Source organism: Denticeps clupeoides, chromosome 9 (genome assembly GCF_900700375.1).
Source record: "Denticeps clupeoides chromosome 9, fDenClu1.1, whole genome shotgun sequence".
NCBI lineage: Eukaryota > Metazoa > Chordata > Actinopteri > Clupeiformes > Denticipitidae > Denticeps > Denticeps clupeoides.
The window spans coordinates 3,323,147-3,349,233 of record NC_041715.1 but is presented as its reverse complement, the minus strand read 5'-3'; the positions used below and the strand labels follow the sequence as shown (position 1 = coordinate 3,349,233).

The 26,087-nt window shown below is 49.3% G+C and overlaps 4 protein-coding genes across 7 annotated transcripts in view; 1 reads left to right on the top strand and 3 right to left on the bottom strand.

Moving 5' to 3' along the window:
- Positions 1 to 4,988, top strand: part of wipf3 (WAS/WASL interacting protein family member 3) — a 5,541-nt gene extending 553 nt beyond the window's left edge. The window contains exons 2-8 of the mRNA XM_028991532.1: positions 722 to 815; positions 2,511 to 2,640; positions 3,252 to 3,410; positions 3,499 to 4,080; positions 4,158 to 4,304; positions 4,385 to 4,486; positions 4,564 to 4,988. Coding sequence (XP_028847365.1) covers positions 738 to 815; positions 2,511 to 2,640; positions 3,252 to 3,410; positions 3,499 to 4,080; positions 4,158 to 4,304; positions 4,385 to 4,486; positions 4,564 to 4,604 — 1,239 coding nt within the window. The 5' untranslated portion in view covers positions 722 to 737 and the 3' untranslated portion in view covers positions 4,605 to 4,988. The remainder of the gene's footprint in view (positions 1 to 721; positions 816 to 2,510; positions 2,641 to 3,251; positions 3,411 to 3,498; positions 4,081 to 4,157; positions 4,305 to 4,384; positions 4,487 to 4,563) is intronic.
- Positions 4,989 to 5,046: 58 nt separating this feature from the next.
- Positions 5,047 to 11,971, bottom strand: LOC114796745 (acetylcholinesterase collagenic tail peptide-like). The gene is made up of 18 exons (XM_028991222.1): positions 11,680 to 11,971; positions 11,358 to 11,468; positions 10,965 to 11,071; positions 10,781 to 10,891; positions 10,652 to 10,696; positions 10,554 to 10,580; positions 9,943 to 10,014; positions 9,708 to 9,770; positions 9,537 to 9,563; positions 9,406 to 9,450; positions 9,069 to 9,104; positions 8,908 to 8,988; positions 6,563 to 6,659; positions 6,347 to 6,480; positions 6,140 to 6,259; positions 5,943 to 6,069; positions 5,744 to 5,846; positions 5,047 to 5,586 (listed from the first exon to the last, which is right to left on the bottom strand). Exons 2-18 carry the CDS (start codon positions 11,458 to 11,460, stop codon positions 5,517 to 5,519), a joined length of 1,368 nt encoding a protein of 455 aa, XP_028847055.1. The 5' UTR covers positions 11,461 to 11,468; positions 11,680 to 11,971; the 3' UTR covers positions 5,047 to 5,516.
- Positions 11,972 to 12,195: 224 nt separating this feature from the next.
- aste1b (asteroid homolog 1b) lies at positions 12,196 to 16,637 on the bottom strand. Of its 4 annotated transcripts, none has more exons than XM_028991489.1 (5): positions 16,524 to 16,637; positions 13,990 to 15,340; positions 13,692 to 13,905; positions 13,309 to 13,501; positions 12,196 to 13,176 (listed from the first exon to the last, which is right to left on the bottom strand). In XM_028991489.1, exons 2-5 carry the CDS (start codon positions 15,322 to 15,324, stop codon positions 12,849 to 12,851), a joined length of 2,070 nt encoding a protein of 689 aa, XP_028847322.1. In that variant the 5' UTR covers positions 15,325 to 15,340; positions 16,524 to 16,637; the 3' UTR covers positions 12,196 to 12,848. The 4 variants fall into 4 exon arrangements, with proteins under 4 accessions (XP_028847322.1, XP_028847321.1, XP_028847320.1 ...); XM_028991488.1 differs by having other exon boundaries at positions 13,990 to 15,363; positions 16,524 to 16,631; XM_028991487.1 differs by lacking the exon at positions 16,524 to 16,637 and adding an exon at positions 15,733 to 16,508 and having other exon boundaries at positions 13,990 to 15,363.
- Positions 16,638 to 17,476: 839 nt separating this feature from the next.
- Positions 17,477 to 25,139, bottom strand: topaz1 (testis and ovary specific TOPAZ 1). The gene is made up of 17 exons (XM_028991741.1): positions 24,668 to 25,139; positions 24,538 to 24,587; positions 23,872 to 24,026; positions 22,789 to 23,269; positions 22,614 to 22,700; positions 22,116 to 22,179; positions 20,698 to 20,849; positions 20,487 to 20,579; positions 20,019 to 20,134; positions 19,775 to 19,841; positions 19,448 to 19,619; positions 19,191 to 19,291; positions 18,924 to 19,089; positions 18,648 to 18,800; positions 18,056 to 18,259; positions 17,788 to 17,971; positions 17,477 to 17,695 (listed from the first exon to the last, which is right to left on the bottom strand). Exons 5-17 carry the CDS (start codon positions 22,662 to 22,664, stop codon positions 17,485 to 17,487), a joined length of 1,734 nt encoding a protein of 577 aa, XP_028847574.1. The 5' UTR covers positions 22,665 to 22,700; positions 22,789 to 23,269; positions 23,872 to 24,026; positions 24,538 to 24,587; positions 24,668 to 25,139; the 3' UTR covers positions 17,477 to 17,484.
- Positions 25,140 to 26,087: the final 948 nt, after the last annotated feature.

Genomic DNA, 26,087 nt, shown 5'->3' with positions numbered 1-26,087 from the left:
CGGGTTCTATCCACAGAGGGGACTGCAGAAGGTCTCTGGAAAGTGACACAGCGATTGACAGATTAGTTAGAACCTGTTGGTGTCACTTAGGACACTGTTCAAGAACCTTAACCAAAGTTCTCGTAGTGCTTTATTTCGCGTCTCTCTTTGGGGACAGTTTGATTGGTTAGATGGTTCTCCTCTGACCTGATGTTGTGGTCTGAATTATGAAGACCTACAGGTACATTTGGGACATGTCCAAATCTGGACAATGCTGGGGAGGTACTAAGAGTGGAAAAACACGGTTCCACAAAGAAAAGCTGGAACAAATAAACTTTGTAGTACAGCGAACAGAGTTAAAATGTTCCGTATGTGTTTGAGAGGGTTCTAGTCTGTGGGATCTGGGGGAGTTCCTGCAGCAGTTCCTCCTCGGAAGGAGGCCTGGGTCCTGGCCAGAGGGCGATCTGTGACACTTCCTACACAAGATGGTCCATTGTTCCACCCTGAGAGAGGCGGCGGTCGCACAGCATTGTGGGAGAGGACTTTCCCAGGACACAAGGAGAATTCCTGTTTGTTTCGTCCCATTTAGAAGCCACTTCCTGCCTGAGTAGTCATGCAATGCAGCATTCTGATTGGTCCATTCCAAGAGTAAACAGGGCCGTTCTATTCTCTGCAACAGGAGAGAACGTTCTGCTTCAGTCAAGAACGCACGTTACACACACTAACTGTGTGTGAATTTCAGATCCCAGAGGTCCAACATGCCTGTTCCACCGCCCCCTCCTCCACCACCACCTCCTTCAGGTCCCCCACTACCTCCATCTTCATCACCTGCACAGGTAACAACACACACACACGCACACACACATACACCTGTCTCACAGTTAGATGTTACATTATTCATAAGAGATTAAATTACTCTAACACACACACACAGAGGAACAGACAGTGCACACAGAAGTGTTGTATTTCCAGGACAGACCGGCTCCGCCTCTTTACTTTCATAATTAATGCAAACTGGCTCCGCCTCTTTACTTTCATAATTAATGCAGACTGTCTCCGCCTCTTTACCTTGATGACTAATACAGACTGGCTCCGCCTCTTTACCTTGATGACTAATACAGACTGTCTCTGCCTCTTTACCTTGATGATTAATGCTGACTGGCTCCGCCTCTTTAATTTCATAATTAATGCAGACTGGCTCCGCCTCTTTAACTTGAGGACTAATACAGACTGACTCCGCCTCATTACCTTGATGATTAATGCAGACTGGCTCCGCCTCTTTACTTTCATAATTAATGCAAACTGTCTCCGTCTCTTTACCTTGATAATTAATGCAGACTGACTCCGCCTCATTACCTTGATGATTAATGCAGACCGGCAACGACTCTTTAATTTCATAATTAATGTAGACTGGCTCCGCCTCTTTACCTTGATGACTAATACAGACTGACTCCGCCTCATTACCTTGATGATTTATGCAGACTGGCTCCGCCTCTTTACTTTCATAATTAATGCAGACTGGCACCACCTCTATACTTTCATAATTAATACAGACAGTCTCCACCTCTTTACTTTCATAATTAATACAGACTGTCTCCACCTCTTAACCTGGATGATTAATGCTAAATGTCTCCGCCTCTTTACCTTGATAATTAAAGCAGCCTGGCCCCGCCTCTTTACTTTCATAATTAATAATTACTGATAATTACTTGATAATTACTACAGACTGTCTTCACCTCTTTACTTTCATAATTAATACAGACTGTCTCCACCTCTTAACCTGGATGACTAATGCTAAATGTCTCCGCCTCTTTACCTTGATAATTAAAGCAGCCTGGCCCCGCCTCTTTACTTTCATAATTAATAATTACTGATAATTACTTGATAATTACTACAGACTGTCTTCACCTCTTTACTTTCATAATTAATGCAGACTGTCTTCACCTCTTTACCTTGATGATTAATGAAGACTGTCTCCGCCTCTTTACTTTTTTAATTAATGCAGACTGTCTCCATCTCTTTACTTTTGTAATTAATAAAGACTGTCACTGCCTCTTTAATTTCGTAATAAATTCATACTGTCTTTGCCTTTTTATTTTCAGAATTAGTGCAGAAAATAAGAGTACTGTTGCTAGGCAACAAGTAACATCAAAGTCCAAAACACGTTGGTGTTGAGTATAAATATACGTTTTCTCTCTTCTGTGATGTGGAAGGCCAGTGTGAGGTCAGTGTTAAAGTTACACATGTAGGTCATCTATATTTAGCTTTTGGCACCATGGTGAAAGTAGAGGAGGGGTCACATGACCACTGGACACCGCAGTCCAGCTATGGAACATAGCTCGCTTCTGGGAAATATGCATTTAGAACCATCCACAGGCAGAAATATGTCATATCTCTTAAGGTAATGTTGGAGAAAACCAGATAAAAACCATAAAATCACGTTTTAAATCGCTCCTCCTACAGCCGTGAACTTTATTCAGAAACATGTCATCATTTATGACGTCATAATAACAGGAATCGCCCTGTTTCAGAGTCGCTCGGATGGTGGTGGAGGTGGCGCTGGAGCTGGAGGACGCAATGCGCTCCTAGCAGATATCCAGAGAGGAGCCCAACTGAAGAAGGTCACACAGGTCAATGACCGCAGTGCCCCTCTGCTGGACAGTGAGTCCCCTGCCACTTCCGGTTCCCTGCTTACATTTACAGCATCTACCAGACGCCCTGATCCAGAGCGCCTTACAATCAGTAGTTACAGAGACAGTCTCCCCCTGGAGACACTCAGGGTCTTTCTCAGGGACACAATGGTAGTAAGTGGGATTTGAACCTGGGTCTTCTGGTTCATAGGTAAGTGTGTTACCCACTAGGCTACTACCACCCTACTTACAATCAGTAGTTACAAGGACAGTCCCCCCTGGAGACACTCAGGGTTAAGTGTCTTGCTCAGGGACACAATGGTAGTAAGTGGGATTTGAACCTGGGTCTTCTGGTTCATAGGTAAGTGTGTTACCCACTAGGCTATTACCACCCTACTTACAATCAGTAGTTACAAGGACAGTCCCCCCTGGAGACACTCAGGGTTAAGTGTCTTGCTCAGGGACACAATGGTATTAAGTGGGGTTTGAACCCGTGTCTCACACAGGAACGGCCAGACTCTGTCGATATCATGATGGGAACGTAGTGAATGTTCCCGTTACAGAATAAACTCGGAGAACCTCACACCGGATCATGAGCAGAGGAGGAGAAAGGCGTTTTCTTAGGAATGTGTGTGTCCACAGATCCGAAGCGTGGTGCCGATGCCCATGTGGGTGGAGTCGGGGGTCCAGGACCCACAGGGTCCACTGAACCTCCAACACGTGGACCACCGCTGGGTGGGCTGTTTGCCGGCGGATTCCCGGTCCTGAAACCTGCCAAACTGCGAGATGCAGCAAGACCAGGTACCATTCAGACCTACAGATAAAGAACTAACACCAGAACGTGGCTGAATAACCGGGCTAATCAGGGTTCTGTGGTTCTGTGTCTCAGTGTCTCGGTCGGGTTCCTCCGCCAGCCTGAAGCAGCCACTGTGGAACGTTCCGTCGTCGGGGGACGGGTTCCGAGGCAGTGCTCCGGACCTCTCCGCCTCCCACCGGTCGCTGGAGAGAAGTTCCTCTCGCTCCTCCCCCACGACAGGATCCCTACCTCCACCCCCACCTCCACCCCAGACCACACCCTCACTACCCAAACCCGCATTCCCAGCCCCTCCACCTCCACCCCCACCTCTGAACAAACCCCCTCCACTCCCAACCTGTCCACCTCCTCCGCCTCCTCCACCCAGCCACACCACCAGACCCACCTGGTTACCTGTCCATCAGCCCTCCTCTCCGTCACCCTCCTCCACCCCGGACCGCTCCATGATCTTCTACCCTCCTCCTCCACCTCCAGTCCTGTTTGAATTTCAGGAGGCCCCACTGTCTCCCCTCCCTCCGCCGCCGCCCCCTCTTCTCCCGCCTACGGCCCCAAAATTACCCGCCAACCCCACCCTCCGACAAAGCACCCCCACCCTGCCCCCTTCCTACCCCTCCATCGCTCCCAGCAGACGCCCTCCTGCCGTCCCGCGCAGCGCAGGTGAGGAGGACCAACAACCGATTAGAAGTGCAGCACGTCGGCGGCATCAATGACTGATTGTTCGATTTGCTTCACAGCTCCTGGGAGGTTAGCCCCGCCCCCTGCTCCGCCTTCTCGCTCTCCGACCACCGAGCTTTCCAGCCGCTCCCTGCCTCCGCCTCCACTGGCGACGCCCCCTACAGCTCCTGCTTCTGTGCTGAGGAACAGTCACCTCCACAGCCTAGGTAAGAACACGCCCAGTCCTGCAGTAGCTCAGGAGATCATTAGAACCTCTGCTAACGCACCTTTAACCATCCGCCTCTAGATGACTTTGAGTCCAAGTTCCAGTTTCACCCCATGGAGGACCTGCCCCCTCCTGAAGAGTTCCGTCCGTTCCCTCGAGTTTATCCCAGCAAGGAGAACCGAGGTGATGCTTCCTGTCCGCAAGCGTTTGATTTAAATCGTTACTGCCCATCTGCTAATCCATGCGCGGTTCCTTTACAGTGATGATGAAGCCGCCTCCTCTCAGGACTCACCAGCGGTGAAAGACCCTCCTCTTCCTCATTCTGCTGAATGACCTGTGAGACCAGCCAATCGCAGCACAGCTTTACATGAAGCTTAGCCAATCAAGCGGCAGATCCAGATCCTAGAACCTGAACTCCAGGTCTCCTGCCCGGCTGGACATCAGAGGCGTGCCTTCAGGCTGAAGATGGGCCAATCACAGACGTGCTTCAGTGTCTGAGCCAATAGGAGTGCAGGACTGCCCCGCCCACCCATGTGGTCTCTGCCTGGCAGTTAATCACTGACGTGTTTCATATTCTTTGTGTATTTAATCATAACTGCGTTGTGTTCATGGTGTCGATTTGTGGACAGCAGCGGCGCCACCTGCTGGCTGTAAACCTTTTCAACAATAAAAGACATTCAAAAGATTTAGAAGATGTGACCTTATATGAGCTAAATACGAGCCACAAAGTAAGGAGCCAGTTTAAACAGCACTTTTATGTTTATTATTAGTAACCATTTCCCAAATAAACACTTCAAAAAGCAAAAGAGAACAATGCTGTTACAGTAGAGAGCGTAAACAGAGGTGAGAAAAGATTACGACTGTCATCCTGAGGACCCAGTTAAAGCACATGACAGACGTGCACAAAAGTACAAAATATACAACCACATACACCAGGCTATCAAGTCATGTTCTGCTGACCTGAAAATGAATGAGACTGGCAGGACCATGCAGATTCATGTACATTAACCTTCATCGTCGTCGTCATCATCATCATCCCAGCAGAGCCGACTGGCGACGCAGAATAACAAGCAGCCGGGTGCGAACCCGGCGGGACCCAGAAGTTGTTGTTCAGCGGGACTCAGATGGTTTCCCTTAATGAGCTCCGTTCATTCTTCACCTACCAATAATGTGTGTGTGTGTGTGTGTGTGTGTGTGTTGTGTCCTGTAGTGTTCAGGTGAAAAATTTGCAGTTGCTCGTATCAATGAAGCAGGACTCTGAACATCTGAGGCGCCCAACGGTCCTGTGAGGACGAAACACAGCGGCCCAGACGTTGGTGTACGTTGTAGCGATGTACAATATTCATCAGAATACAAGTATACTGAATACGGCAATATTGATTAAAATATAACAATTACAACATTCTGTATTTTCATCTGTGTGTTTGTGCGGTTACACACCCAGGTAGATACGTTTTACAGGTCTGACGACCGAAGTCCTTTCCATCACACTCCTCCATGCCCTCGTGGCGATGGCCGTCACCACAGAACGCCCGGCGGCACTCTGAGAGGAGAGAGGTGGAACTCAAAACTCAGAAAGCCCCGATGATTGTGTGTGTGTGTGTGTGTGTGTGTGTGTGTGTGTGTTAGTGAAACTGACCGATGCAGCTGTCTGTGATGATCCTGTTGCCATCGTCACACTCTTCTCCATTCAGTGGCTGCAGGACTCCGTCCCCGCACCACCCAACAGCATCTGGAAACCTGTCAGATGACTGTAACAGGCTGAGCTGGAGGAGAAAAAAAGACCTGTTATTATCTATGTAGTAGAAGTGTGTGTGTGTGTGTGTGTGTGTGTACCTGGACAGGCTGCCACCCGTTAGTATCTCTGTAGTAAAGTGTGTGTTGGTCTTTGCGGAATGCCAGGGCGTCGTCTGTGTGAAGCTGCTCCAGCTCATTCTCATCATCCACAACAAAGATCTACAAACACACACACACAGGGGGGGGGTTGGGTGTGTGTGTGTGTGAGTGTGTGTTAGCGAGTGAGTGTGTGTACATTTTACTCACAGCAGGGACTTGGGCGTGGCTGAACAGTGGGCGTGGTGCAGGTAGGGGGGTGTTACCCCGGGCAGCATTACAGTAACAGCGACCTGGAGGACCAGGGACCCCCATGTCCCCCTTCTCTCCTACTAAATACAGACCTACACACACACACACACACATACACACACACACACACAGTTATAGGTGGAATATAAACAGTAATGTTCCTAAATTGCTCACCTGAGCCAGGAAGACCAGGGGGTCCAGGCTGACCAGTCAGTCCTGAGGGTCCAGGAGGACCAACTGGACCAGGATCTCCAGGGTCACCTTCAGGTCCCTGTACAAGAACGCACACACATAATTTTTTTTATACATATAACATTTCAAATGAGAACAAATAAACATCAAACATCAAATTCAAATCAATTGGAGAAAAAAGGAAAGGCAGAAAAAAGAATGAAAAAGAAAGAAATAAACAAAACTGTTGCAAAAGACCAGAAGAGACAGATGTGTAACGAATTTTCTCACATTTACACATTATGTCCTTGATCCAGTGTCCATACATTAGAGGTGGGATTCTTTTATTTACTTTTAATTATAATTTTTTTTATGCTTTATTAATACCGAAGGAAATTGCTTCTCTGTATTTAACCATCACCCTGTGTGAGCAGTGGGCAGCCATGACCGGCGCCCGGGGAGCAGTGTGTGGGGACGGTGCTTTGCTCAGCGGCACCTGAGTGGCATCTTGGCGGATCGGGATTCGAAAAGGCAACCTTCTGATTACGGGGCCGCGTCCTTAACCGCTAGGCCACCCACTGTCCCATCTTCACATTTACACAGAATTAGTCTTCTGGCAACAAGTGAAAAGAAAGCAATCATGTCTGATTGGCCCACAGTTAAATTTACATCACGGGTAACAACAAACATTGCAATGGTGGAAGATGGAGCAATAAAGGTATCAAATATCAAATCCTAAAACACATGAAGTAAGGTCGCAGTCAACTGTTTGCATTTGTCACATGTAGGATCAATATCCCACCTGAACTTGGATAGTTTGGACCAATGAAGCTGATGTAAAACCTTAAATAGAATCACTGAGATGAGGTGTCTGAGACATAGCCACCATATATCATCTAATAATGTTTCTACTAGAGCCCCTTCCCAATTACATCTCAAGGCCCCCAAATACTCTTGATTGAATAAGTTGGAGACTAGTTATAGATTATAGTTATAGTTTCCTATTTTCTTGTGGGTAAGTAGTAAATTCAGGTGAGGGAATTTCTTCACTATCTGCTCAAAAGGTCCCATAGTTACTATAGTCAAATATAACTGGCCTCAGATGTTGCAGTCTGTTATCGAAAAGAGAATAAATAATCGATGCACAAAAAGGAATTATGTTCTGTGGTTAGTTTTGGGTTACGGAATCGGCATACATCGATTATCCCGTGCGTTTTACATGATGCCGTATCAAACACCAGGCCAGCCGCACAGTTATTTCCTGACCTCTGGTTTGGCGTAGTGGCGTAATCCGGGAAGATAGCGATCTTCTTTTAAGCACCTCAGTCAGAAGCTTCGACACTGCTTCCGTGGAGTTTGATCTAAGTCCCTTTGGGACTCCTAGCATTCATACATTCACCCCTCCGATATCCTCACATTCATCTCACATCTCCTTTAATCCTGTCGTCAGGTCAGTTTGTAAAGTCACCGCTTCGTCCGACCACGTAGATATACTTCTTTCAACATCTTTTATAAACGTTCGCGCTGAGTCCTTTGTAGAGGATGCTTTTTGGTTCGGTTCGTATTACATTTACAGCATTTATCAGACGCCCTTATCCAGAGTGACTTGCAATCAGTAGTGACAGGGACAGTCCCCCCCTGGAGCAACTTAGGGTTAAGTGTCTTGCTCAGGGACACAATGGTAGTAAGTGGGATTTGAACCCGGGTCTTCTGGTTCATAGGCGAGTGTGTTACCCGCTAGGCTACTACCACCCTACCACCCTACTACTTCAGAGATATCGGCTTTTAAATCTGAGAGGGATCTGAGATCTTCCGTGTCCATACCTTCAGGATCTCAGCGTGGTGGACTTATTCCGGAGCTGCGATCGCTGCCTGAGCTTTGTATGGAGGACGTGTTTGGATTAGAGCTGTATTAGAATTATCATGTCCAAAAGTCACATTGAATGTATATAGACACTTCATCTTATTTTGTAGATATTTCTTGAGTAGAAGTACTGCTACTTATATGGAAAAAGAGTAGGAATCAGCCTGGAGCAAATACAGACGCGTCTTACTCCACTGCTCGCTCTCTAGTGGCCCCACACTTACAATATTTGTACAGTAGGTCAAGAACTCAAGTATGAATATCAGCTTCAAATAGTCCTCTGACACACACACACACACACACAGACACACACACAGGAAGAGGATCTCATGGGTAACATAAGATCAGACACACACACACACATACACACATTTATTTCAAATAGATAGAATGTAAGAGCCAACAGATTTAGCAACGGGGACGACAGATCAAATATCCTAAGGAGTGTGTGTGAGTGTGTGTGTGTGTGTGTGTGTGTTTTCACCTGCTTGCCTCTCTTGCCTGGCCGCCCCTCAGGTCCCCGTTTTCCTGAAGCTCCATGTGGCCCCCAGTCTCCAGCCTCCCCCTGTGAGTGATGGAACAAGCAGCAGTGAGCTCAACAAACACAGGACTGTGTTTGGGTGTGTGTGTGTGTGTGTGAGGTACCTTACGACCCACTGGTCCAGGGTATCCCATCATTCCCTGAGGAAAAAATAGACATTTACAGCATTTACCTGCCTGGCATTTACCTTATGTCCTTATACAGCGCATACAAGTTACAGGGACGATCAGTGTCTTGCTCAGGGACACAATGGTATTAAGTGGGGTTTGAACCTGCGATCTTGTGGTTGTCTGGTTCATAGGCGGGTATGTTACCCACTAGGCCACTACCATTCCACATCAGACATCAGAGACATCAGAGGAGAGCTGAACCTATCCTTCACACACACACACACAAACACACACACACTGTGTGGAGTCTGGATCTGAGAATGAATCCCACCCTTTCCCCATTGTGGCCTGGAACTCCTGGATCTCCATGTGAACCCTAAAAACAAAAAAGCGTACAAAATGTTCCTTGTTCTTGTTTTTATCATTTCAGATCTGTGGTGTGTCGGATCAGAACCTCCTCACCTTTTCACCCTTGTACCCAGGAAGCCCCTGAGGAAAAGGCAAAAGGACTTTACAACACAGGAGACCTCAGCAGATGAACCAATCATGTCTCAGCAGATTTACCAATTAAAAAAGTGGTTAATTTTGCAGCCCTGGTTCCAGGGGTCACTCTGACCTTCTCTTGATTCTCACCTTTGTCCCAGCAGGTCCCTTTAGTCCTGGAATCCCCATGAGCCCCATGTCCCCCTTCTCACCCTGACCGGTACAAACACACACAGCCAGTGAGGAACATAAGAAACACACACATCACACTCAGCTCGACACTCTCAGTCAAACTGAGGCTTTATACACTGAGTCCCCACAAACCACCATAACAGCACACACTGACACACGACGCACTGCAGCGCTGGAACCAGGATTTACTCACTTTAGGTCCCCCTGGACCAGGGGAGCCGACCACACCAGGTTTTCCTGGCAGACCTGGCCTACCTGCACGTCCCTGTTGAACACACACACAAATCAGGAAAAAACAAACACACACAGCACATAGTGACACACAACGAAACGTGTCCTCTGCATTTAACCATCACCCTTGGTGAGCAGTGGGCACCCATGAAAGGCTGTTCGGGAATTAAACCCACAATCTGATTACGGGTGCGCTTCCTTACCCACTAAGCCATGTACGCATGATTGGGGCTAATTTGCCTCCTCAGCTTCTCCTCAGTGTTAGCATCAGCACAGTGTTTGTGTGTGTGTGTGTGTGTGTAGTGCTGACTCTGAGCAGTGTGTGCACGATTTGTTCTAATTTGCCTCCTCAGCTTCCCCACAACGTCCATCAGGTTCCATCCCCCTCTAATTAAAGTTCCTCCAGAATGCTGAATAATCGCCAACTTCAGACACTTAAGAGATATTACAGTGTGTGTGAGTGTATGTGTGTGTGAGACAACCGCAGCAACCCCCCACAGTTCTGCAGACACCTTAAAGTCCCCATAGAGTCTCAAAACACCCCAAATTCTGAAGAGGAAGAACAAGTCACACCTTAGATCCTGGTTGACCGACATCCCCCTGGAAGCATAAAACAAAATGAAATTAGTATTATACACAAACACAACACACACACACGACACACAGCTGACCTTGTCCCCCTTCGGTCCTCTGACTCCCGGGATTCCTTCAAAACCCTACGAACAGGCTGGATGTGAGGTTCTCTGTGAGGTTCCACGTTAGCACACTGGGTCAAGAACAGTTCCACGTTTGGACGGTACCTGAGGTCCAGGTGGACCCACTGGTCCAGGCAAGATGTCACCACACCTGGTCTCATCCTCATCTTCATCACTACCTGCTCCGCCTGTCTGTATGTCCTCTGGCTCCTCCCTCTAACACACACACACACACACACCGTCAGAGGACGGAACGTCTCCGGTGACACGTCCACGCGCTGCTACTCACTGGACGGCATATCCAGACCGAAGGAGGGGGCGGGTAGAGTGGTGGTGGGGGCGGGGCTAACAGGCAGCATGGTTCGAAGTGCCGCAAGTTCCGTGCTGGATGCAGGACTGTGGAACGCAGAACAAGACTGGTAATAGACAACTAGGAGGAACGTGGGGAACAGATACAGAACCGAGCAACAAGTGACACAACCCCACCCTGCAGAACCGATACTACACCCGAAACAGCACACACACACACACACATTCTACAGTAACACACATACATACATTCAAATTAGAGTAACAAAAACGCACATCACACAAGAATATGACCCCATCCTGCAGAACCTAATACTACATACAAAACACACACACACACAATCTACAGTAACACACAGACACACACACACACATGGAGGAAGCAGGGGCAGGACGCTGAGGTCGGTGGAGAACGCTGAGGTGGAGCAGAGCAGGAACTGCAGCTGAGCTACGACACCAACAACCTCCATCTGCATGTGTTCACCTGAAAACACACACACACACACACACACACACACACACACACACACAGAGCTTCAGAACGTGGTCTACAGAGAACAACCGGTCGCTACACAAACCCCACAATTCCTCGTGTCCATTATATTAATTATGAGTTTCTTAATCATAACAGAGCCTGGGTAATGAATTAAAAAATAAATCACTCACACACACACACACACACACACACACCATACCGAAGCTGGTGTCCACTCTTCCCTTCTGCTTGCCTCCAGCGCGCAGAATGTCGTTACTGTCCACGGAGACGCGCTCCACCCACACGCGCAGCGTCAGCTGACGTCACTGACCCCAGATCAGCCGCTGGTCACTTTAGACACTTTATTGGTCCAGAGGGAAATTTCATCAGGGCACGTGTTAAAACGGGCTGGTTGTAGCCTAGTGGGTGAGACGCCCACCTAGAAACCAGTCCCAGGTTCAAACCCCATCGTGTCCCTTAGCAATGTCTCCAGGGGGACTACTGAGTAGACATTTGAGTGACCACATGACGTGACAATATATCAGCCAAAGTGCTAAGAGATCATTTACATTCATATTTAGCAGACTTTCTCATACATATAATAATAATTAGACTACAACAGCCGCAATAAATTATGACGAACTGGAAATCAGAGCTGTAATACATAATAATAATAATAATAACAAATAATAATCTTTTTTCTATCAAATAATATAATAAGTGCCAGCACATAATATCTTGTTATTATATTTTCTTTTAATTTGAAAAAACAGAGCAAAATTCATTTTCATTTTTGGTTGTGTTTTAAAGTAGTTTTAATATGCAATTAGATGAATTTACATCCTGTAATTCATGCTGTTGTAACAGCAGAATTGTGCCGCTTCTTGTCACTCTTCAGTGAAGGCACATTTCTCATGTAGAACCCAGTCCCCCCGCATTAAAACATGTTCGCAGAACCAGCAGCGTAAATTAATCAGCGTAAACACAGACTGAACCTGCGGTGGAATCGCAGCAAATTCATTAAAAAAGTGGACCTGGTTACCATGGAGCCAGGGTGATGCGTCACTAAAATACCATACAGGCATTACAAACGTTCATACAACATCAACTTCTTCTATTGGAGATGTCGTCAAGTTCTATTGGTCTTCTGGACCTCCATGATGAGGATGTTTGATCATTAGAATGGTATGAAATTGTATGAAGTGTATTTCATTATAACGCCATAATGACTCCCTCCATAGCAGGGAGTCATTTAGACATCTGACCTTTGGGTCACACAGACAGGTAAGGCCAGCCAGGCGGGGACAGCACCCACACCCACAGCTCTTCCACACCCAAAGCGTCAAAATTATGTAAAAGCTTTAAAAGGCGCCTGATCCGCAGCTCAAACTACTCTTCATCTTCATCTTCCTCGCTCATTAGCAACGCAAAGCGGTTTTCCAGATCACTGGTGGCTGCAGCTCTCGGCCCACGGCTGCCCCGCCCTCGGCCACGCCCCCTCCCCCTCGGCCGCGTCCTCCCGCCATGCACGTTCCTTGATGAAGAGGAGGCGGAGGATGATGAGGGTGTAGACTCCTCCCCCAGTGCTCGGAGCACGGCGTCCAGCAGACATGAGTAGAGCTGCGCGGGCAGGGCGTCGCCGGCGAGGAGAGATTCAGGCCGGGTTCCCTGTCTCAGCAGCAGTTCCACACCATGAAGAAGGGTCCCGCTGAACAGCCTGGTTCATATCACGGGGGGGGGGGGGGGGGGGGGAGACACGTTTTCAGAGGGCCAAATCTGAACTGTTGCAGATTATGAAGACCAAAGAGATTCATCATCCAACATGGTTTAGCGAAGCAGGTTAAATTACCAGGCACAATGAGGCTCGTGCAGGGGCCGGCAAAGCAGCTGGTTCACACAGAGCCCCGCCCACATACAGGACTGCCACTGGCTGAAGGTGTGGATCAGGCCCCGGTCGAGGTTTCGCCTCTCACCCACCGTGACCCTCATCTTGTCCAAGCGGCCCAGAAGAGAAGCGACGCCAGGCCTGGAGGACACAGGATCTGCGGGACATACAGGCGAGGGGCATCAGTCTAGAAGCTGTGGAACCATCGGCGAACCACAGGGATCTATTCTAGGTCCACTTCTGTTTTACAGCGGTGAGTAATTCAGACCAAAATGACTCTTTAAGGTTGTGCAATCACAATATAGACAGACTGTCCCTCATACCGAGCAGAACTTGCTTCTCCTCACCTCCAGCCAGGCACCTCCGTCGATTCATCTCACCGTAGGTGAAGCCCAGCAGCAGGGCCTGCATCTGGGTGGGGGTGGCCCTCGGCTTGGCGTTGCGCACCCAGAAAATCGTCACACAGACAGGTAAGGCCAGCCAGGCGGGGACAGCACCCAACGCCTGCTCCTCCACACCCAAAGTGTCCAGCAGCACCTGCAGTCGCCCAGGTAAGGGCACCTAAACAGCAGAGGCAGAATTTACATTGAAACCCGATAACGCGCTGACAGCCTGACGACTATGAAGGAAGGAACCACACTCCACCCTGTCCAGATGTTTCAGGTGCAGCTGTGCAGCCGTTTTCGGTAGTTTAATGTCCACCGAGGTCCTCCTGAGGTCTAGATCCTGCCTGTCATACTCCTCTACTGCACAGGGGGCGCTGTTGCTAGAGGAAGTCTCCCTCTGTGGTCCCCGGCCTCGGCCCCTTCCGGCCGGTGAGCCCCTCGGCCCTTGGAGCAGGAGGCCGTAGAAGACCTGCCGAATGGCCAGAGACGCGCGGTGGCCGCTGGGCAGCCTGCCGTTCTCCACCTGGGGAATCATCATGGTCCTCCGCAGCACCAGGACGTCCTGGACCAGGGAGGGGAGCGTGCCGGCGGCGAGACCCCGCAAGAGCCAGTCCGGCTGGGACGCGAGGGCCGCCGGGAGTCCCTGCCGCTCGGGGGGGGTGGAGGGACCTTCGGCGAAGAAGCGGGACAGCGGGCTGTGAGGGGGCAGCTGGTAGTCCAGCATCCCTCTGGTGAGGAGGGACCGCAGCCCCGCGGCCTTCTGGCCTCCTCGGCGTCCCGCCAGGAGCTCCAGCACCTCCTCCAGCGCCTCCTCCGGGCCGCGGAACCGCGAGAACCAGCGCAGGAGGGCGTCGATCCGCCTCCCGGGCGCGGCGGCCAGCCCGGCGCGGCTGAAGAAGTCCTGGGTGGTGCGGGCGGGGGTGTAGTCGTTCCCCGCGACCACGGCGAACAGCGGCAGGAGCCGCTTGCTCATGTGGCTGAAGTGCGAGCAGAAGCGGTTGACGGCGTAGCGGCGGGCCGGAATGTAGCGGCGGTCCCCGCCCGCGTCCACGCCCTCCCAGTGGAAGAACCTGATGGGCAGGTAGCCGCCGCGGAGGTCGAAGATGAAGAAGTCGCTGTCGTTGGTCAGGACGGGGCAGCCCCACTGGCCGGCCAGGGCGGCGACCTCCAGGTCCGCTTCCGACACGCACTGGTAAAGGGGCACGGCCAGCTCGGAGAGGACCTGTTTGAAGACCTCGCGGACGAGGAGGGGCAGGACGGCGCCGTGCGCGCCGTGCGACAGGGCGTCGGCCTCCTTGATGGATCGCTGCGCCCGCTGCCGCAGCGTGGGGAACTTCCTGTCGCTCTCGTCCATCCCGCCGTCCAGCAGCACGAACGGGCGCACGCCGCACGAGAAGAGGGCGGAGAAGAAGTGGCGCACGTGCGCGGCGAAGGCGTCATAGTCTCCGCCCCTCTGCTGGTCCAGGCCGGACGTGAAGTACAGGTTGAAGTACAGGCTGCAGCCATCGATGACCAGCTGCGTGTCCCTCAGCTTCACGTCGGACAGGAAGTGGCGGTTTTCCTCAACGTAGCTCGTCAGCCCGTGTATACCCATAATGCCTTGGGTGCACCTGGGGACACAACTCAGACAAAACTATAAATTATTAATTTGTGTCCTATGCATTGACATTCAGAGCGCCTTACAGTGGGCAGAGGGGGCCTAGCGGTTAAGGAAGCGGCCCTGTAATCATAAGGTTGCCGGTTCAAATCTCGATCTGTCAAGGTGCCACTGAGGTGCCACTGAGTAAAGCACCGTCCCCACACACTGCTCCCCGGGCGCCTGTCATGGCTGCCCACTGCTCACTCAGGGTGATGGGTTAAATGCAGAGGACAAATTTCACTGTGTGTGCTGTGCTGCTGTGTATCACACGTGACAATTACTTCACTTTTTTTTTCGAATCCAGCAGAGGACACATCTCGTCGTGTAACCGTGTGCTGTGCTGTGCATCACAATGACACTCACCTCACTAGTGACAGGGACAGCCATCCTGGGGACACTCGTGGTTTAAGTGACTTCAGTGTGTGGGGTTGGTGACTTGATCACAGGGACGTCGGTGGGACCAACAAAATTTAATTCAGAACGCACAACTGCTGTTCACTTTGTGCAAATAAAAGTTAGTGATTGATCACTTTATTCTGTTAATGCGTGTGGGCGGGGTATAAAAGGTTGGGTCCCGTTTATTCCTTATTATAAATAGAAGTGACGCGGCGGGATTGTAACGGAGATTTACTTTACTTTATTTTGCAGACGCTTTTATCCAAAGCGACTTACAAGAGGACGACACCAGCAATTCTCGTTCGGTTTCAAAACTAAGAGCCCTGATAATGCCGAACTGGTCAGAAAAAGAACATGCTCGGGAATTGTTAAGCGCTAGACGCATATATATTAATATTTTGTGCAGTGTGCGTGCATGTGCGAGTGTTAGTGTTACTAACACTTTACAAACAAGTGGGTTTTGAACTGCTTCTTAAAGGATTTGGTGAATATGAAAACGTTTTCTTGACGGGACTTTTTTCTTTTATTATTTACTGTCTTCGCGTGTTTCTTTTAATCCGACGTCGGAAATAAACGCATCGGTCGAGGATGAAGGGCTCTTCGGAAGAACGCTCGGTGACCTCGTGGCCGGGTCAAAGTTCAGCCTGCAGGTCACCGTTATTGATTCGCTCCGGACCGTTTGGTTATCGACAACGACGCATTTAAAGTGGCGGCTGTGTGTCGAAATGATCCGGTTTAAAAAAAAAAAAGGAACTCACTTTAGAGCTCGGATTCGAACGTGCCGACTTTAATCCGCGTTGCGTTGCAAAGCGTTCAAATGTTCCCCCGCGTCTCCGCCGCACGCCGCCCCACACTTCCGGGTGGCGTTTCCGCCAATGGCGGAAGTGGGTGGACTTGGCGCCACCTGCCGGGCGAAGAGAAATTACGGCGTCGGCATTACATAAACATTTACATTTACGGCATCTACCAGACTCCCTTATCCAGAGCGACTTACAATCAGTCGTTACAGGGACAGTCCCCCCCCTGGAGACACTCAGGGTTAAGTGTCTTGCTCAGGGACACAACGGTAGTAAGTGGGATTTGAACCTGGGTCCTCTGGTTCATAGGTGAGTGTGTTACCCGCTAGGCTACTACCACCCATACAGTGTAAACACACACACACACACACACAGAAAAAAAACAATCATTTGAAAAAGTGAAATTCTGCTAAATAAGCCAACTTTTACAGTTGAAACGTCTCAGGAGGTCACATCTCCGGATGTGCAGTTGAAGAGAGATGACGGGTGGCAGGGTGACACCGGGCGCCGCCCCTTCCTCTAGTGGAGTTTTAATTATAATTCAGTGCTCATCATGGCTTGTGTGTTACCATGATCCAGAGAACGTAGCCGCGTGGAACCTCGATAAGGAAAATGAAACGCAGGCCTGTTTCTTTACAGTTTATTTCCACATTTTAAATACAAAAACAAACAAAAAATAATCCAACATGGGAGAAAATCTCATTGTTCAAACCTGCAAACCGCTACACAGCAACAGTCAATGAGTCTCAGCCAATCAGAAACAAACGCAGACCTGGCGACCAGGCAACCAAACATGAACTCAAATCAACGATGTCGAGAGATCCGAACAAGAAAAGCACTCGAAAGGAGAACAGAAAAGAGGGAGGGTCCGAGGTCCGTGGCGAGTGGGGGGGGGGGGGGGGGGGGGGGGGACGTTCGTGCGTCAGGCGGCCCACACCTCCAGGGCCCAGCTCTGGTTGCAGGTGAGCCAGCGGTGGGCGGAGCCCAGGTCCAGCGTGAACACCTGCTCCTGCTGTTGGTTGACAGTGGTGTAGTGCACCGTCAGCTTGGGGTTGGGCATCCGCGCCGCGCCCAGCAAGCGGCACCCGGCCGACAGGTACACGCTCTCCATGACGGCGGCGCCATCCGCGGACCTGCACGCACACACACACACACACACACTTCATTAGTAATTACTCCACCTGCACAGACTCTCTCTGTGTGTGTGTGTGTGTGTGTGTCTCACCTCTTCAGCACCATGGTCAGCGTGAGTGTGTTCTCGGTGTGTGTACGGATGACGTTGGCGTTCCAGCTTATGAACATTTCGAAGGCCAGCGCCATCTCCACGTCGGAGAGGGAACAGGGCAAGACCAGGACCAGGGAGCCCGGCAGCGCGTCCAGCAGCGGGTAGTAACCTAGAGACAGGGCGTCTACACACACACACACACACACACACGCGCACGTCAGCGGGCGGCGGGGCGCGGCGAGGGCCGGTACAGGAAGCCGGGACTCACGCTTGAACAGGGTCCGCGCTCGACTCCACAGGTTCTGCTTGCCCAGCTTGAGCAGGAGGCTCTGCAGCAGGGACGGATCTGCCGACAGGCGATGGTCCAGCATGAAGTCCAGCGTGTCGGCGGCCACGGGAAGGGCGTGTCTCTCCATGCACACCCTCAGGTGGGAGTTAAACATGTGCACGTACTCGCACACGTCTACGCCATCTACACACACACACACACACACACACGGTGAGTGGAACATCAAGGTGGGAAACGACGATGAGTGTGTGTTCATGGAATCTTGGAATCGATCAGGACGACCTGACCTCGTTCTGTTGTGGTTGTGTTTGGATAAACGTGTTAATAATTGTTCATTTGTACATGTAGAATGTGTTTTAATTTTCTTTTTAATGTGTAGCCATCATCAGTTGTATTTATAAAGCCCAGCAGCAGAAGGACCTGAGATCCTGTCCTTCACCTGGACTCCGCCCCCACCTGCCCACCATGTGACTTATTAAAATATTCATACAAAATAAATACTTTTAGTGGTTTAGCTCCGCCCCCAGTGGATATGACTAGAAGATGATGATGATGATGATGATGATCTCACCGACTGGCTGCTGCAGGCCGGGAAGGTTGGACAGCACCTCCAGCGTGTCTCTGTGGGACGTCTGCTGGGCGAGGAGGGTGAGGAGTCGGACCCGATACGCGACATCAGCGCGTTCACACGACCACACACTGCAGCTCACGAACCACTCATTATCTACCGCACACACACACACACACACACACACAGAACAGCTGAACACTGACTTCAAACCACCAGGACGACTGTGAGTGTGTGTGTGTTTGTGTGTGTGTGCGTGCGTGCGTGCGTGCGTAGAACCTCTCAGGACGTTCAGCGCTCCTTCCACGCTGCCACTCTGCAGGTGGACCTCCGTCGCCATGGTGATGAGGGCGCAGCGTGACACGGCATCTTCCAGGCCGAAAAGCCCCGTCAGCACTGAGTACCGGAGACCCTTTCTAGACAAAACCTCCACCACCTTCTGTCCCTGCAACACACGCACACCACAAAGATGCCATGAATCCTTATAAAGAGCGCACACGCCTCACACGCGCTCACACGCGCGCACACACACACACACACACACACCTTGCTCCATTGCTGTGTTCTGTAGTAGCGAATCAGCAGGGACAGACCAATCCTGCCCAGGAAACCCCTCACCAGGGCGTCAGTTGGCGCTCGTTCAAACACTGACACACACACGCACACACACACACAGTCACATTTATCATGTGCGACTGAAGGCATAAATCCTCCACTTTCTGTCGATTATTTGACTTCTCTGATCTGCAGTTACTGTTGAAATCTGTGTGTGGTTGTGTATGTGTGTGTATGTGTGTGTGTACCTGCGTCAGTAAAAGCATTGAAGGGCAGTGTGTGTGCCCGTTTGGGTTCTTTCAGGAGAACAGTGGTGACGCAGCAGCAGAACCTCAGTAGGACACTCTGACTGCATTGGCTCACACACACACGACAGAACACACTCGCCAGGCCTGACCAGTCTTCTTGCTGCTTATATACCTACACACACACACACACACACACACACAGATGTTAGTAGTGTTTGTGTGACAGATTATTTCGAACACAAATGTCAGAAACTGTAAAACTACAGAGTGAAAAATACACACTGCCAGCAGTATGTGTGTGTGTGTGTGTGTGTGTGTGTCTGTTACCTCCATGTCCCTGAAAGCCTGCATGATCTGCACAACTTCAGATGGTTGGCAGCTCGTGGTCTGAGCCCTGAAGACCGGAAAAACACACACCTGCATTCGTACTCTTCAACATCCTAAATTCATGGTTTAGTGCGCATTGTCATACAAACACAACACAGAAGGGGAAAACGTGTACGAATCACAGGCAACCACCTCCATCAAGTTTGTGTGTAATTGTGTGTAATTCTGAGTGTTTTAGCAAGACCTGAATTTGACTGACAGGAAGATGTCCATCTGTTCTTTGGGGACATGCAGGAACTCCAGACAATTCTGTATGTACTCGCACTGATCTACAGTGAACACACACCCCGCCTCAACAATCTACACAAACGCACACACACACACACACAAAAATACAGCCATGATCAGATTTATCAGCCTCTGCAGGATTTTGTGGGTTTTTTTTAAAACACAATTAAAGCAAATTCAACCAAACTGTTATTCAGTGTAAATACCTGGACCTGGAAAATCATTTCTGCAAATCTGAGAAATTTACACAACCGTCCTCACAGAGCAAATCTCACACACACACACACACACACACATGTAACACGGACTGATTATATCATCTTCACTTGTCACGTGATTACACATCAAAAGGAGCTCAGAGACCTCACATAGTGTTTTATGAGGACTCTTGATAACTCATTATGGGTGTGTAAGTGTGTGTTACCTTCGAAGTTAGGTTTATGAGCTGCGGCACGGCGTTGTGTATCTGTCTCTCTCTCACATGCTCGTACACGGCCAACACACACTCTGGAGGAGGCTGTACAGGGGTTACACACACACACACACACACACACACACCTGTTTATCACTTACAGCTGTAGAAACGCACACACACACACACACACACACACACACACACAGACAGCCCCACTCACCCGTATGTTGTGTGACAGCAGTGTGTTGAGGATGGACATGATGTGAGGCAGGCAGCTGAGTTTCAGCAGGGAGGAGAGGAGCAAACTGACGACCTGAACGCTGAAACACGCACCTGGAGCACACACTCCATAATACCCCACAAACATGTCCACTGACACACAAAACACACACACACACAAACAGACCATAAAAAACAAAGGACGGGTTTCAACTAGGGCTGGGGTGTTGAAATGTATCTCACAATTGATGTGGACGATTCTGCGTGGAGGAAGAGCAGAACATAATTGATGATGATGTTGCTTGGTGATTTACAGCGGGAGAACAGGGTAGGAGTATGAACTTGTCCATGTGGGACAAAACATAAAATGAAGCGGCATTTTATACTGCGTGTTGGGATTTACTACATTTGTCGGGATTCCGTGAGAAATTGACCGAACGCTGGTGCTGAACGTCCGTGTGGAGACAGAAAAATCAGTCTGCGTTTACCTGACGCCACGAATGGCAGAAAAACGCCCGGTTCAGACGTCCGTGTGAACGAGGCCGTAACTCTCATCTCACCGACTTAATTGAAAACACAATGTGAAATGATATAGACGTAATGCACTGATAATTGTTATCGAATCGAAATGTGAGACCAGTGAAAGTTCACACCTCTAACGATCATGCGATCTTGATCGATGGCCATTGTCCACTGTAATAATTTGCATAATTAGCATATTTTGTATGTGCCACGCATCCCAGTAATTGCTCCCCAATGCCCACGGAGTGAATAAAATATAAACTAGTGCAAGCAAACAAGAGCATGGCTTATTTCGCCAAGTAAACCAATTAGATGTCAGTGTGGGCAGGCTTTCATTTAATTTTGCGAGAACAAAGCTGATAACTGTTATTGGTTCAGTTATGTTGTTGGCACCAAAAATTGAAAATTTAAACCTTTTTTCCAGGTTGGGATGTGAAATGGCTGGAAACGGAGCCGAGGAGCGGAGCGAAGGTTATGGGTTTATATTGTAATAAACTGTTTATTATCTCTGGTGTTTCAGCCTGGAATTATCCGAAAGATAAATCGTTCGATATCGCCCAGTCCTATTTTCAACAGTAAGGAAACACAAAGGACAACACAGATTTACAGAAATTCTCTCATCGCATTTCTTCAGATACGGATCTAAAAAACAGGAGAGAAGTGAGACGTCAGATTCTACAGGAACACAGCTCAGCCTGGCGGGTAACTAGAGATGCACCCTGAGCCAGAGTGTCCCCAGAGCGACTGTCCCTGTATTGACTATGGATAAGGGCATCTGATAAATGCTGTAAATGTAAATGAAATAAAGTTTCTGTATTAGATGTACATGTGTGTTTGTGTATATAAAGACTTTTGCACAGTCCTGTACACAAAATACAACATATCATTTTTAGTTACCTGCACGCTGGACATTAACTGGATTAGCAGACCTACTAAACTTCTGAACCATCTTCATACAAAACTGTAAAGTCACACACAACAATACAACATTACATGTGTGTGGAGTACATGGGTCGGTGTGACACTGTGTGTGTATGTGTATGATTGCATGTGAATATGTATGTGTGTGTGTGTGTGTATGTATGTAAGTGTTTCTATATGTATATGTATGAGTGTGTGTATGTGTATGTCTATATGAGTGTGTGTATATGTGAATATGTATGTGTATGAGTGTGTCTATATACTGTATGTATGAGTGTGTGTATGTGAATATGTATGTGTGTGTGTGTATGTAAGTGTATCTATATGTGTGTGTATGTGTGAATATGTATTTGTATGAGTGTGTGTGTATGTATGAGTGTGTCTATATACTGTATGTGTGTGTGTGTGTATGTGAATATGTATGAATGTGTATGTATGTGTGTGTATGTATGTCTATGTAAATATGTGTGTTACCTTCTCATCTCCTTCTCGTGGTACATGCAGAAATGTGCAGGTCTTCCTCATACAGGAGTGATGGTCACTAAAGTAATATTTACAATACTGACACAGACACGCTTCACTTACAACAGAGCCCAACACTGTTTATTTGTTGTGTGTGTGTGTGTGTGTGTGTGAGATTGATACTTACACCGCCGTACAACACTGGGTTGTGTGTAACACCATCTTTCAGCAGAAGGAAGTGATCTTAGGCATAAGAAGCAAAACCACGACTCTCACAGCCTGTCTGTATGTATGTATGTAGTGTGTGTAGGTTGCGTGTGTGTCTGTACTGTACCTGTGTCATATGGCATCTTCTTTTTCGCAACTGAAGGCAGAATGTTCGATGTTCGAGTCAAAACCTCAATACCACTAACCTGCTGACTTCAGACAGAAAGATGCCGGCACACACACACACACAAACACACACACACACACAAACACACACCATTTAACCCACTGCATGTAAAGAGGTACAGTAGAGTATGGGAGAGACTCCCTGGATGCAAGTTCAGTATGCAGGAAGTGTGTGTGTGTGTGTGAGTGAACATCTACCTGGTGTTTTGATGCCAGTCTGAATCCCAGACCTCGGCATTGCTGCTGTTGTTGTTGTTGTTGTTACTGTCTTTCTGCTACAACACAACATCCGTGATCATCTTAAATACTGTCAATTTACAGCTTTACATGAGACTTGGAACTTGAGCCCGGCCGGGTTTTTTTCGAGCTGATTAAACATTTGTTATGTCATGGCATGCCTATTCACTTCCGCTCATGCAAGTCAAAGTATCACTAGCATAACTATAATGTCCATTTAACAGATACAGCTGAGGCCAAAATTATTGGGCCGCATTAGAAAATTAGACAAGACTCTTGTTTCCTCCATGAAAATGAACATTAACAACAAGAGTTAAATATTTGGGAAACGAATAATCTATAAAGAACAAAGAACTCCTTTAATTCAGCATGTGTTTGTATAAAGACCCGCCCACCTCAGCCTCTGATTGGCTTTTACCAACCTTAGCCAATCATCAACACTTATTTGTCTGGACCCTCCCCTCACCTCTCACCAAAGAAAATGTTTTTTTTTTTCTTGAAATCCGCTTCATTACAGTAACTCGCCGCATGTTACTGTCAGTAATGATAAAGAGGTTGTAACCATGGAAACAGGAATTAGTTTGATCACCCATAACATATTTTGACACTGTTATTTTAGCACTATTTTTCCAACACCTACCTCAGAAAGGAAAAGAGTTTGTCCAGTTTCCTTCTGACCTTGGACCAGTACCTGATGCATTGTGGGTAACGGCCCGATTGGAGGCCAGCTGTTGCTGTGCAGGAGCCGGACCCTGGGCTTAGACGGGCTGGAGAGAGATTGGGAAGGTCCCACTTCTGGAAAACATTATCCAAGTTCTGTTTTTAAAAAAAATCCAAAACTCCTCATCCTTCATACGTCAGTTAACAAAAACCACCAATAACCATCAAAACAGCACTAATGACCACCAATAACCATCAATAAATCAATAACAACCACCAATAAATCAATAACAACCACCAATAACATCAAAACATCACTAATAACCACCAATAACCATTAATAAATCAATAACAACCACCAATAAATCAATAACAACCACCAATAACCACCAATAAATCAATAACAACCACCAATAACCATTAATAAATCAATAACAACCACCAATAACCATTAATAAATCAATAACAACCACCAATAAATCAATAACAACCACCAATAAATCAATAACAACCACCAATAACCATCAAAACATCACTAATAACCATCAAAACATCACTAATAACCACAAATAACCATCAATAGATCAATAATAACCACCAACAACAGCGTCCCTTCATCAACCCAAACTGGGAGAGAGAAGCTTACCATCTCGGCCCTCATTAAGATCAGGATTCAGCTGCAGCTGCAGAACACTCCTGAAACGACAGCAGAGGATGATACACACACACACACACACACCACACACAAAACTCCACAAACACACACAGAGACTCACTGGTGGGGTTCAGAGGTCCATGTCGGTGGGTCCACGCCCACATGTTGACTGCCTACTGATGCTGGCCGATCGGTGGTATCCATGGCGAGGACCCCGAAGAGCTCCGGGTCATCCTGGATGACGTCCAAAACGATGGCATCCTGCTCGTACGCACGGACCACGTCGAGGCGGTCATCGCGGCTGGGGCTCATGAAGGAGATCTTTCTGCCGCCGGAACCTTCCTCTCTGCTCTCATTATCCTGCCCAACGGTCACCCGAGAGGACGAGGTGCTGAGCTCTTCATCTGAGAACCTCCTGGAGCACATGACCGGTTGTGAGTGAGACTTCCTGTTCGGCGTCTCACCGGAAGAACTTCCCACGTTCTCCATGTTCTGTGAGAAGCAGGGTGCACTGGGGACTCTGTCACGTGAAGGAGCAGTAGGAATGTCACAGCGGGTTCCTGACGGTCCCTCTGCCACGGCGGACGTGGACTCCTCACGTGACACTGCAGACGGGAGTTGGCTGACGTTGCCAGGCAGGGCTGGGGAGAACGTAGAAGACCTGAGAGCTGGAAGTGTCTGGACAGGCGACGTCCTGCCAGCCTGTGAGGGTGAAGGACAGTCCCCAGGATCTGATGACGGGAGGATTCCCGGCCCCGGCGAGGGGACACCACTGAGACCGGGGTGAGGAACCGTCTCGCTTCTCAGAGAAGAACCCTTCTGCAGTTCCGCTATAGGACCTACGATGATGTTCTCAACCGGTGCATCATGGGAACGTTCCGGTGTTTTGGGGTTCTCTAGTGGTCCTGACGGAATCACGCTGCTCTCCCGCTGTGGTTCTTCACTGGTTGCTTCGTCCTCCCTCCGTTCCCGTCCCTCCGAGCAGGAAGTGGCCGCGGCGGCACCCACGGATGATGTCACCACCCAGCGGGCGCCGCTGGCGGCCGACGCCATCAGGTCGGGTGGAGGTCCCCGCCGGGGAAAGGGCCAGGAGAGGTCGGTCCGTGCGCACGAGCGGCGAGGCCACGCCTCAAACGGCTGCGTCCTCTGACAGGAAGACACCTCTGAGGCCACGCCCTCTACATAAACCGCACCAACGCCACATGACGAACGCCACCCAAGACGCTTTGCAGCATTAGCATTAAATGGTCGAGAGGTCTGCTGGGGCTCAGGTGGTGTCCCGCCGGTTCCCGCCATGACATCACTTCCTCGTCCCCCGGCATCATTTACGCAGACGCGCCCACCTGATGAAACAGAAGCACAGCGATTGGTGCGAGCGTCCAGACACGCCCTCCACCGCGGGCCACCGGGAGGGGTGTGGCGCGCGAGCGCCCGGAAGTCCCTGGTAAAGCACCGCCCTCCCGTCCTGGTGAGCGCCGGCGGGAGGACGCAGGAGAACCGGCGCGAGGCCACGCCCAACACCTGAGCTACGTCACACAGCT

What these genes read in the sequence shown, in the direction of transcription:
- LOC114796745 (XM_028991222.1), bottom strand. Translation starts at nt 11,460, where the DNA reads ATGCAGATGGAGGTTGTTGGTGTCGTAGCTCAGCTGCAGTTCCTGCTC. An exon ending in CTGGACCAGTGGGTCGTAAG is followed by an intron (nt 8,989 to 9,068) that starts GTACCTCACACA and finishes CATCACTCACAG; the next exon opens with GGGGAGGCTGGAGACTGGGG. An exon ending in GCCACGCCCAAGTCCCTGCT is followed by an intron (nt 6,260 to 6,346) that starts GTGAGTAAAATG and finishes GTGTGTTTGTAG; the next exon opens with ATCTTTGTTGTGGATGATGA.
- aste1b (XM_028991487.1), bottom strand. Translation starts at nt 15,756, where the DNA reads ATGGCTGTCCCTGTCACTAGTGAG. An exon ending in ACCTGAAACATCTGGACAGG is followed by an intron (nt 13,906 to 13,989) that starts GTGGAGTGTGGT and finishes TCTGCTGTTTAG; the next exon opens with GTGCCCTTACCTGGGCGACT. An exon ending in CACGAGCCTCATTGTGCCTG is followed by an intron (nt 13,177 to 13,308) that starts GTAATTTAACCT and finishes GATATGAACCAG; the next exon opens with GCTGTTCAGCGGGACCCTTC.
- topaz1 (XM_028991741.1), bottom strand. Translation starts at nt 22,664, where the DNA reads ATGAGGAAGACCTGCACATTTCTGCATGTACCACGAGAAGGAGATGAG. An exon ending in TGCTGTCACACAACATACGG is followed by an intron (nt 20,580 to 20,697) that starts GTGAGTGGGGCT and finishes ACCCCTGTACAG; the next exon opens with CCTCCTCCAGAGTGTGTGTT. An exon ending in CTGACCATGGTGCTGAAGAG is followed by an intron (nt 17,696 to 17,787) that starts GTGAGACACACA and finishes GTGTGCGTGCAG; the next exon opens with GTCCGCGGATGGCGCCGCCG.